This window comes from Molossus molossus, unplaced genomic scaffold (assembly GCF_014108415.1).
Source record: "Molossus molossus isolate mMolMol1 unplaced genomic scaffold, mMolMol1.p scaffold_m16_p_13, whole genome shotgun sequence".
Classification (NCBI taxonomy): Eukaryota; Metazoa; Chordata; class Mammalia; order Chiroptera; family Molossidae; genus Molossus; species Molossus molossus.
The window spans coordinates 1585650-1603087 of NW_023425348.1; the positions used below are offsets into that span (position 1 = coordinate 1585650).

Consider the following 17438-nt stretch of genomic DNA (forward strand, 5'->3'; position numbering starts at 1 on the left):
TTGTAGCTGGTATTTACTTAAAAATTCAGTAATAAATTTAATTTAAAAACAAATATGCCTTTGAGACCTACCATCTCTCAATTCCTACATGTACTTAAAAAAAGAAAACATGTCAGTCGCTTCCTGTGAATTCTCCTCTCCACATGACTGTAGCATGACTTGAAAATAGGTGTCAAGTTTAGCACTTCATTATGCTGAGCTGCCCTCCAGACCTCAGCCGCCTGTTCTCTGGGAAAGACCATTTTCTGTGCTATTGTGTCCCACAGCAGAAACACCACAGAGCTGGACATTCTGAAGAGTCCTCACATATTGGCCAGACCTTGACATTTTGCATTTAAAAACAGCCTGTGGGTTCACAACTATCTCCCCTCACCACAGATAAATGATATAGAAGTGCTGACAAATTAAAATAATAAGCAAAAATTTACCCAACGGTATCTATTTGCCTTATATCTATTTACAATTCTGGTGGAAAAAAAAAGCCACGGTTTGTGATGTGCGACCAATTAATGATAGATCTCATGTGGGCCGTGGACTTACTGGAATGGGCAGTGATACAGGGGTCATTTCCTAAAGAAACGAATCTGAGAGTTTGGACCTGGAAACTCATATAACATGTAATCTCTCTCTTTAGTTCTTCACAACATTTTACACTTTTCTAGAAATGTTTCTGAAGCCTGATCTCATTTTACCAGACAGGGAACTAAGCATTTCTCCTAGAGAGAGAAATTGGGCAAAAAATAGTTTTGTAATGCTAGAGCTAAAACACGAAAGCACTCAATTATTAAATTGGCAAGGGGTGTCATAAACATATTTGTCTTCTTTGGACTTGTAAAGGTGAATAGTGTGCAAATCTAATCATAATATAACATAAGAAGAAACATTTTTGCATTTACAGTGGACTTTGCCTGCAAGGTTGGGATTAGGTAAGGACTGAGGACAGTGAGGAGCCCCTGTTCTACTCATACTTGGTTCCTTGGAGAGCTGATCTGATCACATTTGTCCAGAAAAATATGAATTAATTCCAGTCCTAAAGAGACCTTACTGGGCCCTGGGACTCACCATATTTCTTAGTGATCAAAAGAGTGAGCTCTGGCCCTGGCCGGTTTTGCTCCATGGTTAGAGCGTTGGCCTGTGGTCCAGAGAGACCCGGATTTGGTTCCCGCTAAGGGCACGTACCTCGGTTGCAGTTAGTCCTCAGCCCTGGTTGGGTCATGTGGGAGGCAGCCACTCGATGTGTCCCTTTCACAATGATGTTTCTCTCTCTCTCTCTCTCTCCCTCCCACTCTATCTGAACAAAGAATGGAAAAATGTCCTCGGGCGAGAATAAAGAGTGAGCTCTGGAGCTGGGTGGCCCTGTTTGCACTGCAGCTCCATTGCTTTCTAGCTGAATGTCTCTGGGCAGTTACTTAGCTTCTCTGAGCCTACTTTCCAGTTGTTGAGAGAATTACATATAAAAATGTACATCAATGTCCCATTACTGTGCTTAGGATATAATCTACTTTCAAGAAATATCATTTTTACAATTAAGAATTCCTGAAATCATGTAAGTCTGACCCTGGAGTGTTCCTCTGGGGGTCACCAGGATGAAAAGAAGATTCCATCATACGTAGGAACTGGGACTTCAGAAAGAGCTGTGTGGCTTCTGCTTAATGAGACCCTCAACCTTAATGAGATCCTGCCACAGAAGTCAGACAAATTGATGGGTTGACTCTCTGATCTATTTCCAAACACAGCTCCCTTGCTGGCAAGTGTTTAATTTACAATAACAATTACTCACTTTCCAGATATATCGCTGAGTCTTGCCAGCATCGTGTTTCTCATGGTACTTCATTTTTAAATGTAGTATTCCCGACAGAATGCCCAAGTTGATCATTGCCACAGAAAAACATAGGTGAATCCTCACGCTCTACCTTGCTCTTTAAACTGTCTCCTCATAAGAGCTTCATTGTGGTCACCATTGTGCTTCACTAGCCCATGAAAAGCTTCTGCACGATAAGTAGTCTGCTTGATAATACCACTAGTTTCTGCCAGCTGCTTTTTATCCATGATGCTTTCTTTTACAGACAGATCATTTTACTTTTTGTACTTACTGTTTTGTGAAATGTGGAGCTGTCTTTTGCATTTTAGAAAGCTTTTGCTAAGGGCTAATCTTGCAAGATGTGGTTTGTGGCAGGAAGGTGTGCCTGTTTCTACCTCTGTCCACCAGTTAGCACAATGTTTCTAGGGCCCTGTAAACTTTGTTTCCAATGGGCCTCTCTTCCTTTCTTGTTGTTGGCCCTGTGCTGACAGAGTGGGTCCACTCAGTGTTCACATAGAGCCCCCTAAACTTTTCGTTGAGAATACGTCTCAGCCCCTTGTTGCAGGCAGTGTCCTTAGAGGAGCCCACCATGCAGCCTGGCTTTCCAGCTGCCATCCATCTCCTCCTCTTCCTGATCTGGGCCAAGTAGGCTCCAGCCTGCCCCATAGTAGCTGTCAGCCTGCACGTTAGGAGATGCCACAAGAGGCTGAAAAGCTAGAGATGGTTTTCATGGCAGTGCCAACTCTCTCTTCATAGATAGGTAGAAGCACAAGGTTGGAAAGCCTGGAGCAAAACACAACTCAGGAAGCTTTTAGCATTTCCTCTATTAACTGTCCTTCCTGCACCTCCTGCCTCTTCCATTTCTACCTATTCAAATTCTAACTTCATGGCTAACATTAAATCCCACCTCTTCCATGCAGCCTTCCTTGACTTGTCTTTCTCCAACTGAAAGTAATCTCTTCCTCCTTGGAATTGCCACATGCCTTCTCTTTAATTATCATATAGCGCTTATTGTATTCTACCCAGAAAATAATCTCGCTCAGAGCAGGGTCTACTCAGGTGAGGTAATGCTGTAGAAGGTTCTGGCATCAGACATATCTGAATTGAAGTCTTTGTTTTCTCACTTTGAAAAAATAACCATGACCTATTGGAACAAACATTTTCTCATTGGAAAAAGGGAGGTAATAGTATTAACATTTAGTTTGTTGTTAGGATTAAATTACACCAAATCCCCTGCTTGGGACACAGCAGGTTTTTCATAAATTGTAGCAATTATTATTATGTTAAAGCAGCAAGTTTTCTTTTTTTAATAGCCAAGTGATGAAACAAATAGAGTTTTTAGATAAATAACTTGATAAATAGCCTGGTCAGTGTGGCTCAGTGGTTGAGCATTGACCCATGCACCAAGAGGTTGCCAATTTGATTCCTGGTCAGGGCACATGCCCAGGTTGTGGGCTCGATCTCCAGTGGGGGGGCAGGCAGGAAGCAGCCAAGTGATGTTCTTTTTCATCAATGTTTCTATCTCTCTCTCTCCCTCTCCCTTCCTCTCTCTCAAAAATCAATAAAATTTCTTTCTTTGAGCATCCTAGCTAATTCTAGAGAAAGAAAATGTTAAAAATCATGTGTTAATTACAGGTGAATAAAATGCATATAGCCAGTTACTCTTGTGGGAGTGTGTAGCTTCATTACAGATTTTTGGATGTTGGGAACACGTCTGATATGCCTCTGAAAATTCAAGGATTTGTCAGGAACAGCTTCCTGAACAACTTCCCTGGCCCCTCAGTTGGAATTCTTAAGTACTTCTTTTCTTCTTCAGCCTAACACTAATCTTTTTTTTTTTTTTAATCTTCAGCCAAAGATATTTTTCTATTGATTTTCAGATAGAGTTGGAGGGAGGAAGGGAAGGAGAGAGAAAGAGAGAGAAAGAAATATTGATGTGAGAGAGACATATTGATTGGTTGCCTCCCACATAATCCCGACCAGGGCCAGGGATTGAACTGTAACCAAGGAACATGACCTTCACCGGTATTGAACCCACAACTCTTTGGTCCAGGGGCTGATGCTCTAACCACTGAGCAAAACCAGCCAGGGCAGCATAACACTAATCTTAATAATCTTACCTTCTATCTGCTCTCTCCTTTGCTTACTTCAATGTGTTAACTTGCTTACTTCAAAAACATATGCCCACCCATTAGAAACAGTGTTCTTTGTTGTTGCTTACATATGATTGTATGCAGGTATCTCTTACCTGCATTGTTCACTTTCCTGCAGCATTCATTTTGTTTTGAGATATTCTTTTTGCTAAGCTTTAAAAAAATATATTGCTTCCATTTTGGATAAAGGATATAAAGAGTGTATAAATTAATTTGTTTCAGCTTTGGCAGACGATTAAATATCAGTTATATTTCAGCACAGATTATCAAGATAGTACTATTCATAAAAAACATTAAAACATGTAGAATATCCAGTTATTTTTCACCTATAAGCCTTTAAAAATGTCAAATGCAAAGTGAGAAAGCAGTTCGAGAGTGGCTCACCTTTCTAGGCCCTGTGCTCTTTAACTCAAACACATCCATTGTGTAATTGACCCTACGTCCATAGTGGTCAAACTGAACATTCCCTGTCAGTCCTTGAATTCGAACCTATAAATGAGAAACAAAAACAAAAACAAACCCAAACACATATTTATTTGCCATCTCACTTACAGAAATCTTAACTTCATCTGCTAGGCTTATGGGTGTACAGCTATAAACTACAGGCAACTCACTATAAAACACCATGGGGTATTTGAGCTCCTGGAATAGAATCTGAAAGAGAAATATTAAAGGAATATATATGCAATTCTACTATATACCTGGAAAATGAATATGTTTCATTTGTTTTTTATAATATAAAATTTCCATTGTAACTAATGAATCCTCCTCAGTACTGAAGTATTGTTTATAGGAATGTAAGTGTTGTTCGTTTATAGTTACTTTTTAGTGTTATCTATAGAACCACATAATAAATAGCCCTGATAACCACACCAGATCATGCTTCTCCTTGCTAACATTAAAATTAAGATATAAAAAGTTCAAAATATAAGTATATTTTGAAAATATTCACATGTATTTTATTCCAAATTTCCTTTTTCTTCATTTTTATGTAACATGTCCTGAACCCATGGCATGTCAGAATATTTATTGAAAATATAAGCATGTTATATTAAACATTTTAAAAACAGTGTTAATATAACTATAAGACTAAAATAAATTATTTAATCCAAGGTTACAAGGCGATTTAAAGGTCTACTGAGGTCGTCATTAGTAGTGTTGGCCAAATATTTCTGGTTCTTTGCCATTCTGGGCCCAAGGTAAGCTCATACTTTCTAAACCACTTGTGGTTGTTGAGGCCTACATGACTCTTCTGACGAATGAGCTGTAAACAAATGTGATGAGTGTCACTACTGTGCCAGAGTTTATTGCCAATCTGAAACCTCCCCACAACTCTATTTCTCTTTGTGACATTCAAGATGGTAACTGCTCTGTCAGTGTGGGCCCCTGAGTGAGTATAATAAGCAGAGTGTCCTTGATGATCTAGTGTGTGTGTGCACGCGAGAAACACTCTTTTATGATTGCAAACCACTGGAACTTGGGGTTGTTTGTTAGGACAGAATAACCTTGCTTATCCTGACTAAACATCTACACAGGATGTAAACACTGGTATTCTACCCAGTATTTTACTCCAAAATGTCTCAAAAATGATAATGGTTCTACATATTAAAATGTCAATCATTATATATATTTACTTTCAGGTAAATTATTCTGTTCCCTTGACTACTCCACTTAAACAGGAGTGTGAAATAGATTGAACTTAAGTAAAGCTTTGAATTACCTGTTTGAGTGTCCTCTCCATGTCAATTCCCTGGCCCCATGGGGCAGCAGGGTTGGCCAGACAATCCCCGGCATTTCCTCTCCTTGAAATATCAATTTTCTGCCTTCTAAGACTTCGGAAAGTTTCGGCCATCACCAGGACTCCATCATAAGTCAGAGCAGATGTGTACTGACAAAAATGAAAGTAATTATAATGGTAAATATTAAAATATTATCACTCACCAGGAACAGTCTGGAGGCACTGTGGGTTTATGACACAAAGCACCATCCTGTCTTTAGCACAGTTAAATGACTGATAATTGCCTCTAGCTTCAGAGATTTCTACTATCGCTAGATTACAAAGACTAGATAGCCAATCTTATGACTCTGATTGAAAAAGGAGAAAACACATACTGGAAAGCAGAAATTCTAATGTACAGCTGTCCAGCAGTTGGAAGAAGCAAGACCTTTGGGCAAGATCTTTTTGTTATGTCCAAGTAGAGACACTGAAGTGTACAAAGTTGCCACCACCTGACTTGTAGCCTGTTGCAGTAGTTGAGCCCCAAGAGGGCTGGGATGTCTCACTCTTCCAAACGCCTGGCTGGGTTGATTGACATTTAATATATGTTTATTGATGTGAAGTGTGTATCTTTGTTCAGCTCCTCAGAAAAATGAGTAGGAATGTTTACTGTTACTCAGATATTAGATGCCAGAAATTGCATCTATTTATTTAACAAATGTGTTTGCACCAGTCACTGTGCTAACTAGAAATGAGCATTGTTAGGTCCGTGCCTGTTGAGTGTGCTCAGAAAGGTTAAGCTATTTCTCTAAATTCCATCCTAACCTAGGATCAAAGTGAAGAAGTGAGGTATAGACTCTGCTTCTTGATAATCTCCTATGGTTCTCTTTGAGAAGACAGAGCCCTCTTGAGAAGGTTAAGGTTAGGAGAGGAAGTGAGAAGAAACCGAGAAAAACCAAACAAAACAGGGAATTCCTGTAGAGTTTGACCAGAGAATTGCTAACCCTGTGGGAAATACGGCATTATTGTTCTGAAGCATGGCAGAGCATCAGCAGCCAATCATGACAAAAAGCTACATTATCTCTTTCAGGAATTCCTCATGGTTAATTCTACATAATTAACACATTTGAGGCTTGAACTGAGGGTAGTTTTGTGCTGTGGAGCATGGAAGATGGTCTCCTCAATTTGCTGCTTGTAAACAAAAAAAAAAAATCATTAGAATTTAGAAGTGTAGAAAGTAAACTTAGGCAATGTGACTAGTAGGCATAGCAGCAGCATTCCAGGAAAGAGAACGAAAATGTAGAAAAGCTAAAGAATATAAATCCTAACAAAGAACCTTTCTGTGGTAGAGAGCCTAAATAAAAACTTCATCAGAAAGGTATGTATGAGACATCACATTGTTCCCGGACATCGCGGACCAGGCTTACGGCCAGGCAGAGGCCCTCACGACCAGGAGGGGTGGCCGAAGGAAGTGCACGTCTTAAAGGAAGGTGATAAATCAAAGGTGACAGGTACCTCCTCGCCTGCCTAGAACAGCACATCGTTGAGTAGAGAAAGCCTTCAAATCATCTTTTGGTTAGGCAAGAAAATAAAAACAAAAGGTAGAGTAAAACTTACTAAAGACTTAAAGGACCAGAGAAAAATTCAATACTAGTATTTTAGGATCAAGAGAGAGGAAAAAAACAAACATTGTTGCTCTTTTAAACAGGGAACGAAAAGCTGAGAGGACATGCACCAAAGACTAAATACACTTGCTCCTGTTTTAAAAAATCCATCCCTTTTTATGAAGCAAGAGAACTACAAGAAAGAACAGATGTCCTACAGAGCAGAGCAGACCAAAGCAGACATTCAGCCACAACGCAAAGGCCTTTGACAGGTCACTGACCTGATAAATTAAAAGAAGCAGTAGTTTAACTCAGGTTTACCTTTTCAAAGGATTTAATTCTTTTCCACGTGTCATATTGTGGTAAAGTTCAAGAACTCATATATATGGGCACACACACTTCTAGATGACATCTAGAAAATTCTTATTAATTAAACACTATATTTCTGAGCAGGGTAAAACTAGGTCTTGGCCTAGAATTATTTACTGTTTTAACCATTGGTTAGAATGCTGATAAGTCTGTTTACGAAGGTTTATAGGTAACATGGTAGTTTGGCAGAGTCATACGGCAGTGGTGAGAGTATGGACTTTGAGGAGAAAGAACTAGATGAATTCTCATTCTGCTATGCAAAATGTGGAGGACATTTTTCAGTTATGAAACACAAAACAGACCAAAAACAACCAACCATCCAACCAACCAAACAAACAAAAAACCAAAAAAAAACCTGTGGTCATATTGAGGATGAAATTTTATATAGTATCTAAAAGCTCTTTGAAAAATGTCTAGTCCAGATGGTGTGGCTCAGTGGTTGAGCGTTGGCCCATGCAGCAAGAGGTTGCTGGTTCAGTTCCCGGTCAGGACACATGCCCAGGTTGTGGGCCTGATCCCCAGAAGGAGGCATGCAGGAGGCAGCCAATTGATGTTCTCTCTCATCGATGTTTCTATCTCTCTCTCCCTCTTACTTCCTCTCTCTCTAAAATCAATAAAGAAAAAAATTTAAAACAAAACAAAACAGGACTTCCGGTCAAGATGGCGGCGTAGGTAAAAGCAGTATCGTGTTCTCCCACAGCCACATCAAAGTTACAACTAAACTACAGAACAACCATCATTCAAAACTGCCTGAAATCAAGCTGAATGGAAGTCCTACAACTACAGAAATAAAAAAAGCAGCTACATCCAGACTGGTAGGAGGGGCGGCGGCGAGACGGGCTGGTCCCACACCCAAGTGTGGCAGATAAAAATCAGGAGGCTCCCGCGGCTGGGAAGGTCCTTCCTGAGGACTGAGGGGTCCCCATCCCACACCAGGTGCCCTGCTCAGGGTTCCAGTGCCAGGAAAAGAAGTACCCATAACTTCTAGCTGCAAAAACCAGCGGAAACTGAGGCTCAGGAAACCTGAAGCAGCTGGAGCCCCAGGCAGCTCCCTAAAGGGCCGGCGCACGGACTTACGGACTCTCTCCCTCTAAGCTCGGAGGGGAGGCAGCTCGAGGGGCGCCAGAGACATACAGGGAAGAACTGAGCTGTTTGGCACTGGAGCGAGGGCTGGAGAGGGGGCTTTCTCGGGGACAAATGTGCTGTCAGAGGCCTTTGTTCCTTTGGTGAGCCCTTCCCAGGGGCGGCAGACAGTCTCCATATCTGGGACTCCAGCAACCTGGCTCACACTGGTAGCCCCGCCCTGCTGACTCCCTGAGGCCCCGCCCCACCCCACACAACTTTCAAGCCCACCCAAGCTGTTGCCACTTGCTTAACCATAGGATTGGCCTGTCTTGGATCCTGCTTCAGGTTTTTCCTAAATTCTTTCAAACGAGCAGCATCGGGTCTCAGTGAGCCCCATACTTCTCATTAAGTAATACACAGAAACAAACACAGGGAGGCAGCCAAAATGAGGAGACAAAGAAACAGGTCCCAAATGAAAGAACAGAACAAAACCCCAATAAAAGAACTAAGTGAAAGGGAGATAAGCAACCTAACAGATGCTGAGTTCAAAATACTGCTTATAAGGATGCTCAATGAACTCAGTGAGGGCCTCAGGAGCATGAAAAAGGACCAGTCAGAAATGATCGATGCACAGTTAGAAACGAAGGAGGCTTTAACTGAAATAAAGAATAATTTACACAGCTTCAATAATAGAGTATGTAAATCCAAGGAGCAAACCATCGATTTGGAATATAAGGAAGCAAAAAACGCCCAGTCAGAACAGCAAAAAGAAAAAAGAATCCAAAAAAATGAGGATAGTGTAAGGAGCCTCTGGGACAACTTCAAGCGTGCCAACATTCGCATCTTGGGGGTACCGGAAGGAGAAGAGAGAGAACAAGAAATCGAAAACCTATTTGAAACAATAATGGCAGAAAACTTCTCTAACTTGGTGAAGGAAACAGACATAAAAGTCCAGGAAGCACAGAGAGTCCCAAACAAGGTGAACCCCAAGAGGCCCACATCAAGACACATCATCATCAAAATGCAAAAGGTTCAAGACAAAGAGAGAATCTTAAAAGCAGCAAGAGAAAGGCAGCTAGTTACCTACAAGGGAGTTCCCATAAGACTGTCAGCTGATTTCTCAAAAGAAACTTTGCAGGCCAGAAGGGAGTGGCAAGAAATATTCAGAGTGATGAAAACCAAGAACCTACAACCAAATTTACTCTATCCTGCAAAGCTGTCATTTAGAATTGATGGACATATAAAAACTTTCCCAGACAAGAAAAAGTTAAAGGAGTTCATCACCACCAAACCGTTATTATATGAAATGATGAAGGGTCTTTTTGAAGAAAAAGATACAATGTATGAACAAACAAAATGACAATGAATACATATCTATCAACAATGAAATCTACAAACAAAATGAACAGGAAGAACAGAAACATTCTCATAGATACAGAGAACATTTTGTTGGTTGCCAGTTGAGAAGGGGGTTGGGGGAATGGGTGAAAAAGGTGAAGGGATTAAGAAGCACAAATTCATTGCTAGACTGACAAACCTCAAAGGGAAAGGGGTTGGGGGGATGGGAAGAAATAAACCAAAGAACTTATATGCATAACCAATGGACACAGACAATAGTGTGGGAAAAGGTGGGAGGGGGGTGGGAGTGGGGAGGAGGGGGTCAATGGGGGAAAAATGTGGAACATCTGTAATACATTTTACATCCAACAATAAAGATTTGAGAGAAAAAAAAAAAAGAAAAGAAAAGGTAAGATGTAAGGGAGTTGTGAAGTCAAAAATCCATTGGGAGGTACGAAATGAAGGCAATTCTCTAAGTCTGGAGGAACATAGTTAGGAGGTAGAAGGGGAAAAGCTGGGCAGCTAGAATTCGACCAGATCATAGTGCATCTGCATGCCAGATGGAGACAAAACTATTCTAAGGGGTCTAAGGAATCAACAGTGATTTCTGAGCAGAGAAACAACAAAGTTTTGAGTGTCATGTTCTGGGAATACTAACCTGACAGAGATGTAGACAGAATGTAGTAACTTTCAAGAGGATACAAAGGGATACTGTTTTTATTAAAAAAGTAATACCCGATTAGTGTAAAATGCACCCCCCCCTCCCGCCCATCAAGTGTAGCCCTTCAGATGCTAGATCTGAAAAAGGACATTGAAATCGAAACCAGCATTCTTCTCCACCTAAAAAGGCAATTGAATAAACACCATGTTCCTAATCAACTCCTACTGGATGAAGAATAAAAACCTGTTGTAATGAACATCTTCCTCCCAAATTACATTATGTTATTGCCAATCTTATGAAATTAATTAAAACTCATCTTCAAAAAAAACAAAAAAAAAAAAACAAAAAAAAAACAAAAAAACAAACATGCTCTGGTTTAAAAAAAAAAAAATGTCTAGACACTGGCTAGCAAATGTGAGGACTGCAAAGAATCATAATGATGGTTACTGCCCAAAGGCATTTATAGAAGTGAAACCATAAATAGACAAATAATTATGGTAAGTCAAGTCCATTAGTGAGAAGAACACAATCATATTATGGTGATTTCCAAGGAGAAAAGGATCATATTCACTGGAGGACAAAGAAAAGCCTTTACAGAGAAAGTGAATTTGAGCCAAGGGCTTGGACAGCTGGAAATGAAGGTGAGGGCAGCTGAGGTGGAGTCAGAGCACAAGGACTGAGGAGTGGAAACATTTAGGACAGTTCCGTTTTTCTGGCCAGAAGGGGAGCAGAAACTTGGTAGGCTTATATTGTGGAAAACCTTTATTGTAGAAAATTTTTTTTTTTATCCTCACCCAAGGACACTTTTCCACATTTTGTTCAGATAGAGTGGGAGGGAAAGAGAGAGAGAGAGAGAAACATCGACGTGAAAGGGACACATCAAGTGGCCGCCACCCACACGACCCAACCAGGGCCGGGGACAAACCTCCACCGAGGCATGTGCCCCTAGCGGGAACCGAACCTGGGTCTCTCGGGACCGCAGGCTGATGCTCTAACCGCTGAGCCAAACCAGCCAGGGCAAATTTTTTTGTTTTTTAAAAAGACAGGGTGAGAAGAGAAAAAATGGCGGCGTTATGAATGGAAGCCACACAGACCATCTCCCAGGACCAAAATGGATTTACAACGAAAATAAAGACAAATCGTCAGGAAGGGGCAACCGAAAGACACCTTGGAGGATCACATAACCAGGGACATCGACTCAATCCTGGTAGGCTTGCGAGGATGCGAGAGGGAGCCGGGAGCCCACAATCCGCAGTGGCCTGGGCTGGGACTAGTGGACTCTACTGGGACCATGGGACTCGGCTGGAAGCTGCTGCCGCCTTGGCTGCGTCTGGCCACCGCAGCTGAGTGCTGGGAACTCGGCTGTGTGCTAAGCAATTGGCTGGTGCTGCATGGGCTCGGCTGGGGCCAGGGGACTCGGCTGGAAGCTGCTGCTGCCTAGGCTGCAACCCGCTACCATGGCTGAGTCCTGCAAACTTGGCTGAGTGCTACGCACTTGGCTGGTGCCACACGTACTCGGCTGGGACCAGGGAACTCGGTTGGAAGTTGCTGCTGAATTGGCTGCGTCTGGCGACCGCGGCTGAGTCCTGCGAACTCGGCTGGGTGCTACGCCCTCGGCTGGTGCTACAGCCTCGGCAGCCCTTGGCTGGAAGCAGCGCCCTTTGGTGAAAAGTTCAGGTGGCTCACGATGCAGAGTCTGGACAGAGGCTAAATTGGCAGCAGTCACTCACCTTAGGCTCTGGAAGAGGGAAGGCAGACTGGACTGAAAATGTGTGGGGACACTCGGGATTTGGAGGGTGCTCAGAGTTTTTGCTGAGTGAAGCCACACAGGACTGTGGTCATCTTACTCTTTCCCAGGGCCCTGGGGAGAGGTGGCAGGTGCCTCCCTCGGAGATTCAACCCCACCTGGTGGCCATTGAAATGCTAATTGAGGCCCATTATCAACCAGCATCTGCCCCACCCTCGGGAAATCCTCTTACACTGAGCACTTGAAGGAGTTTTTCAGGCAACTCAGAAACCAAGGGTCTTCAGGTGACCTCTACTAATAGCCTCCAGGCAAAAAAAAGTTAGAGGATAACTACCATTCCCTGGGCTAGCAACACTAACCAGGAAAGCTAAGACTTGACAGTGGTGTTTAAAGTGGGTCCTCCCTGCCTCATCCAAACCCAGGAGAGGGAACCACAAACAGCAGAACACCAACACCCACAGGGAATATTTGGCAGACTCAAAAGCCCACTGTGATAGCCAAAATGGTGAAAAACAGAAATAAAAGCCAAATGAAAGAACAAGAGACCTCTTGGGAAGATGAGATAAATGAGGTGCAGTTAAGCAAGTTAACACAGCTAGAATTCAGAGCCATGATATTGAGGAAGCTCAACAGCATGAGTAAAGACATAGAAATGTTGAAAATCAACACGATGGAAATTAAAAACCACCAAGAAGAAATGAAGAATGACATATCAGAAATGAAAAACACATTGGAAGGTCTAAAAAGCAGAGTAGGGGAAGCTGAGGACCGGATCAGTGAATTAGAAGACAGGGTAGAAAAAAATCAACCAATCAGAAAACCAAGAGGAAAAAATAATTAAAAAACAGGAAGACAGCTTAAGAGAACTGTGGGACAACTGGAAATGTAATAATATTCGCATCATACGAGTCCCTGAAGAAGAAGAAAATGAGCAAGGGATAGAGAATATATTGAAAGAAATAGTTACAGAAAATTCCCTAATTTGGTGAAGGTAGAAGGCATTCAAGTTAAAGAAGCACAGAGAGACCCAAGTAAGAAGAACCCAAACAGGCCCACAGCAAGACACATAGTAATGAAACTGCCAAAAATTAAAGACAAAGAGAGAATCCTAAAAGCAGCAAGAGATAAGCAACAGGTTACCTACAAAGGAAACCCCATAAGGCTGTCAGCTGACTTCTCAACAGAAACACTACAGGCCAGAAGGGAAGGGCATGAAGTAATCAAGGTCATGAAAAACAAGAATCTGAATCCAAGACTACTCTACCCAGCAAGGCTCTCATTCAAAATAGAAGGTCAAAGTGCTTCCCAAAAAAAAAAAAAAAAGGCTAATGGAATACATTAGCACCAAACCAGCACTGTAAGAAATGTTAAAAGGACTGCTGTAATTAGCAAGAGAAATGGAAGAAATGCAAAACCACACTAAACAAAAATGGCAATAAATAAGTACATATCAATAATCACCTTAAATGTAAATGGATTGAATGGTCTCATAAAAAGACACTGAGTAGCTGATTGGATAAGAAAGCATGACTCATCTATATGTTGTTAACAAGAGACCCTCCTCACAACAAAAGACTCACATAGACTGAAAGTGAAGGGATGGAATAAAATTTTCCAAGCAAATGGAAAGGAGAAAAAGCTGGGGTAACAATACTCATATATGATGAAATAGGTTTCAAAACGAAGGCCATAACTAGAGACAAAGAAGGCCACTACATAATATTGAAAGGATCTATCCAACAGGAAGATATAACCTTGATAAATATATATGCACCCAATATAGGAGCACCAAAATATATTAAAAAACCTTCTGGAGGATTTCAAAGGAGAAATCAATAGCAATACAATCATAGCAGGAGACTTCAACACCCCTATGACATCACTGGATAGATCCTCTAGACAAAAAATTAGCAAGGAAACAGAGACTCTATATGAAGCACTAGACCAAATGAATTTAATAGATATGTATTAAATATCTAGAGAATTACACCCCAAAACAACAAAATTTACATTCTTCTCAAGTGCACATGGAACATTCTCAAAGATAGACCACATGTTAGGGCACAAATTAAGTCTCTACAAGTTCAAGAAGACTAAAATGACATCAAGCATCTTCTCAGATCACAATGGCATGAAACTAAAAATCAATTGCAAGAAGAACACACAAAGACATTTGGACACATGGAAGCTAAATAGCATGTTATTAAACAATGAATGGGTCAAGGAAGAAATCAAAAACTTCCTGGAAACCAATGAAAATGAAGACACAACAACACAAAATCTATTGGATGCAGCGAAAGCAGTTCTGAGAGGGAAGTTCATAGCACTACAGGCCTACCTCAAAAAAAGCAAGAAAAATCTATAATAAATTATCTAACCGCACAACTTAAAGAACAAGAAAGCAAACAAAAAGAAAACCCCAGAGTAAGTAGAAGGAAGGAAATAGTAAAAATCAGAGCAGAAATAAATGACATAGAGACCAAAAAAACAATTCAAAGGATCAATGAAACGAAGAGCTGGTTTTTCGAAAAGATAAACAAGATTGATGGACCCTTAGCTAGACTCACCAAGAAACAAAGAAAGAGAACCCAAATACACAAAATCAAAAATGAAAGAGGAGAGGTAACAACTGACACCACAGACAAAAGATCAGAGAGAGGAAAAATGGCGGTGGAGTGAACGGAAGCTACACAGACTGTCTCCCAGAACCAAACTGGAATTACAACTATAACACAGACAAATCGACGGGAAAAACCAACAGAAAAGCAGCTTGCGAGGACCATACAACGAGGGACACTGACTCCATGCCGGTAGGCTCGCGAAGGCGCGAGATGGGGCTGGGAGCCCACAGTTGGCAACTCGGCAGCAGCCTTAGCTGGGAGCAGCGCCCTCGGGTTACACTCCCAGGCGGCTCCACAGCGCAGAGGCTAAAACAGCCACAGCCACTCACCTTGGGCTCCGGCAGAGGGAGGGCAGACTGGACTGGAGCTGTGTGGGGACACTCGGGATCTGGAGGGCGCTCAGAGCTTTGGCTGAGTGCAGACAGTCAGGACGGTGGCCACATTGCTCCTTCCAAGGGCTGTGAGGACAGGCAGCAGCCCCTCCTTCGGAGATCTAACCCCACCCTGTGGGCCATTGAAGTGCTAATTGAGGCTCACTAACAACCAGCATCTGCCCCACCCTCGTGAAAGCCCCTTGGCTGAGCACCAGAGTGAGTTTTTCAATCAACTGACAATCCAAAACTCATCAAGTAACCTAGACTGCTAGCCTCCAGACAAAAAGCTAGAGGATAACAGTACCTTTCCTGGGCTGGCAACTTTAACCAGGAAAGTAAGACTTGACAGTGGTGTTCAACGTGGGTCCTCCCTCGCTCATCTAAACACAGGAGAAGGAGCCACAAACAGCAGAACACCAACACCCACAGGGAGAACTTGACAGGCTCCAAAGCCCACAGTGATAGCCAAAATGGTGAAACACAGAAACAGAAACCAAATGAAAGAGCAAGAGACCTCCACCGAAGATGAGATCAATGTGGAGCAATTAGGCAAGTTAACAGAGCTAGAATTCTGAGCCATGATCTTGAGGAAGCTCAACAGCATGAGTAAGGACATAGAGACACTGAAAATAAGCCAATTGGAAATTAAAAACCAACAAGAAGAAATAAAAAATGACATATCAAAAATAAACAACACATTGGAAGGTTTAAAAAGCAGAGTAGAGGAAGCTGAGAACCGGATCAGTGAATTAGAAGACAGGGTAGAAAAAATCAACCAATCAGAAAAACAAAAGGAAAAAACTATTAAAAAACAGGAAGACAGCTTAAGAGAACTGTGGGACAACTGGAAACGTAATAATAATCGCATCATAGGAGTCCCTGAAGAAGAAGAAAATGAGCAAGGGATAGAGAATATATTCCAAAAAATAGTGAGAGAAAACTTCCCTAATTTGGTGAAGGTAGAAGGCATTCATGTTCAAGAAGCACAGAGAGTCCCAAGTAAGAAGAACCCAAACAGGCCCACACCAAGACACATAGTAATTAAAATGCCACAAATTAAAGACAAAGAGAGAATCCTAAATGCAGCAAGAGATAAGCAACAGGTTACCTATAAAGGGAACCCCATAAGGCTCTCAGCTGACTTCTTACAAGAAACAATACAGGCCAGAAGAGAATGGCATGAGGTAATCAAAGTCATGAAAAACAAGGATCTGAATCCAAGACTACTCTACCCAGCAAGGCTATCATTCAAAATAGAAGATCAAATAAAGAGCTTCCCAGACACAAAAAGGCTAAGGGAATACATTAGCACCAAACCAGCACTGTAAGAAATGTTAAAAGGACTGCTGTAATTAGCAAGAGAAATGGGAAGAAAAATAGAACCACACTAAACAAAAATGGCAATAAATAAGTACATATCAATAATCACTTTAAACGTAAATGGATTGAATGCTCCCATAAAAAGACACAGAGTAGCTGATTGGATAAGAAAGCATGACTCATCTATATGTTGTTTACAAGAGACCCACCTCTCGCCAAAAGACTCACATAGGTTGAAAGTGAAGGGATGGAAAAAAATTTTCCAAGCAAATGGAAAGCAAAAAAAAGCTGTGGTAGCAATTCTCATATCTGATAAAATAGATATCAAAATGAAGACCATAACTAGAGACAAAGAAGGCCACTATATAATATTGAAAGGATCTATCCAAAAGGAAGATATAACCTTGATAAACATATATGCACCCAATATAGGAGCACCAAAATATATTAAAAATCTTCTGGAGGACTTCCAAGGAGAAATTGACAACAATACAGTCATAGCAGGGGACTTCAAAACCCCATTGACAGCACTGGATAGATCCTCTAGACAAAAAATTAGCAAGGAAACAGAGACTCTAAATGAAGCACTAGACCAAATGGATTTAATAGATATCTACAGAGAATTACACCCCAAAACTACAGAATACACATTCTTCTCAAGTGCACAT

At 41.4% G+C, this 17438-nt stretch overlaps 1 protein-coding gene across 2 annotated transcripts in view; it reads right to left on the bottom strand.

Annotated features, from left to right (window-relative positions):
- The window catches only part of GRIA4 (glutamate ionotropic receptor AMPA type subunit 4), a 451879-nt gene that overhangs the window by 71501 nt on the left and 362940 nt on the right, over positions 1-17438 (bottom strand). For both annotated transcript variants that reach the window (XM_036259442.1, XM_036259443.1), the window contains exons 7-8: positions 5675-5842; positions 4339-4443 (exon numbers count right to left, since the gene is read on the bottom strand). In XM_036259442.1, coding sequence (XP_036115335.1) covers positions 4339-4443; positions 5675-5842 — 273 coding nt within the window. The remainder of the gene's footprint in view (positions 1-4338; positions 4444-5674; positions 5843-17438) is intronic.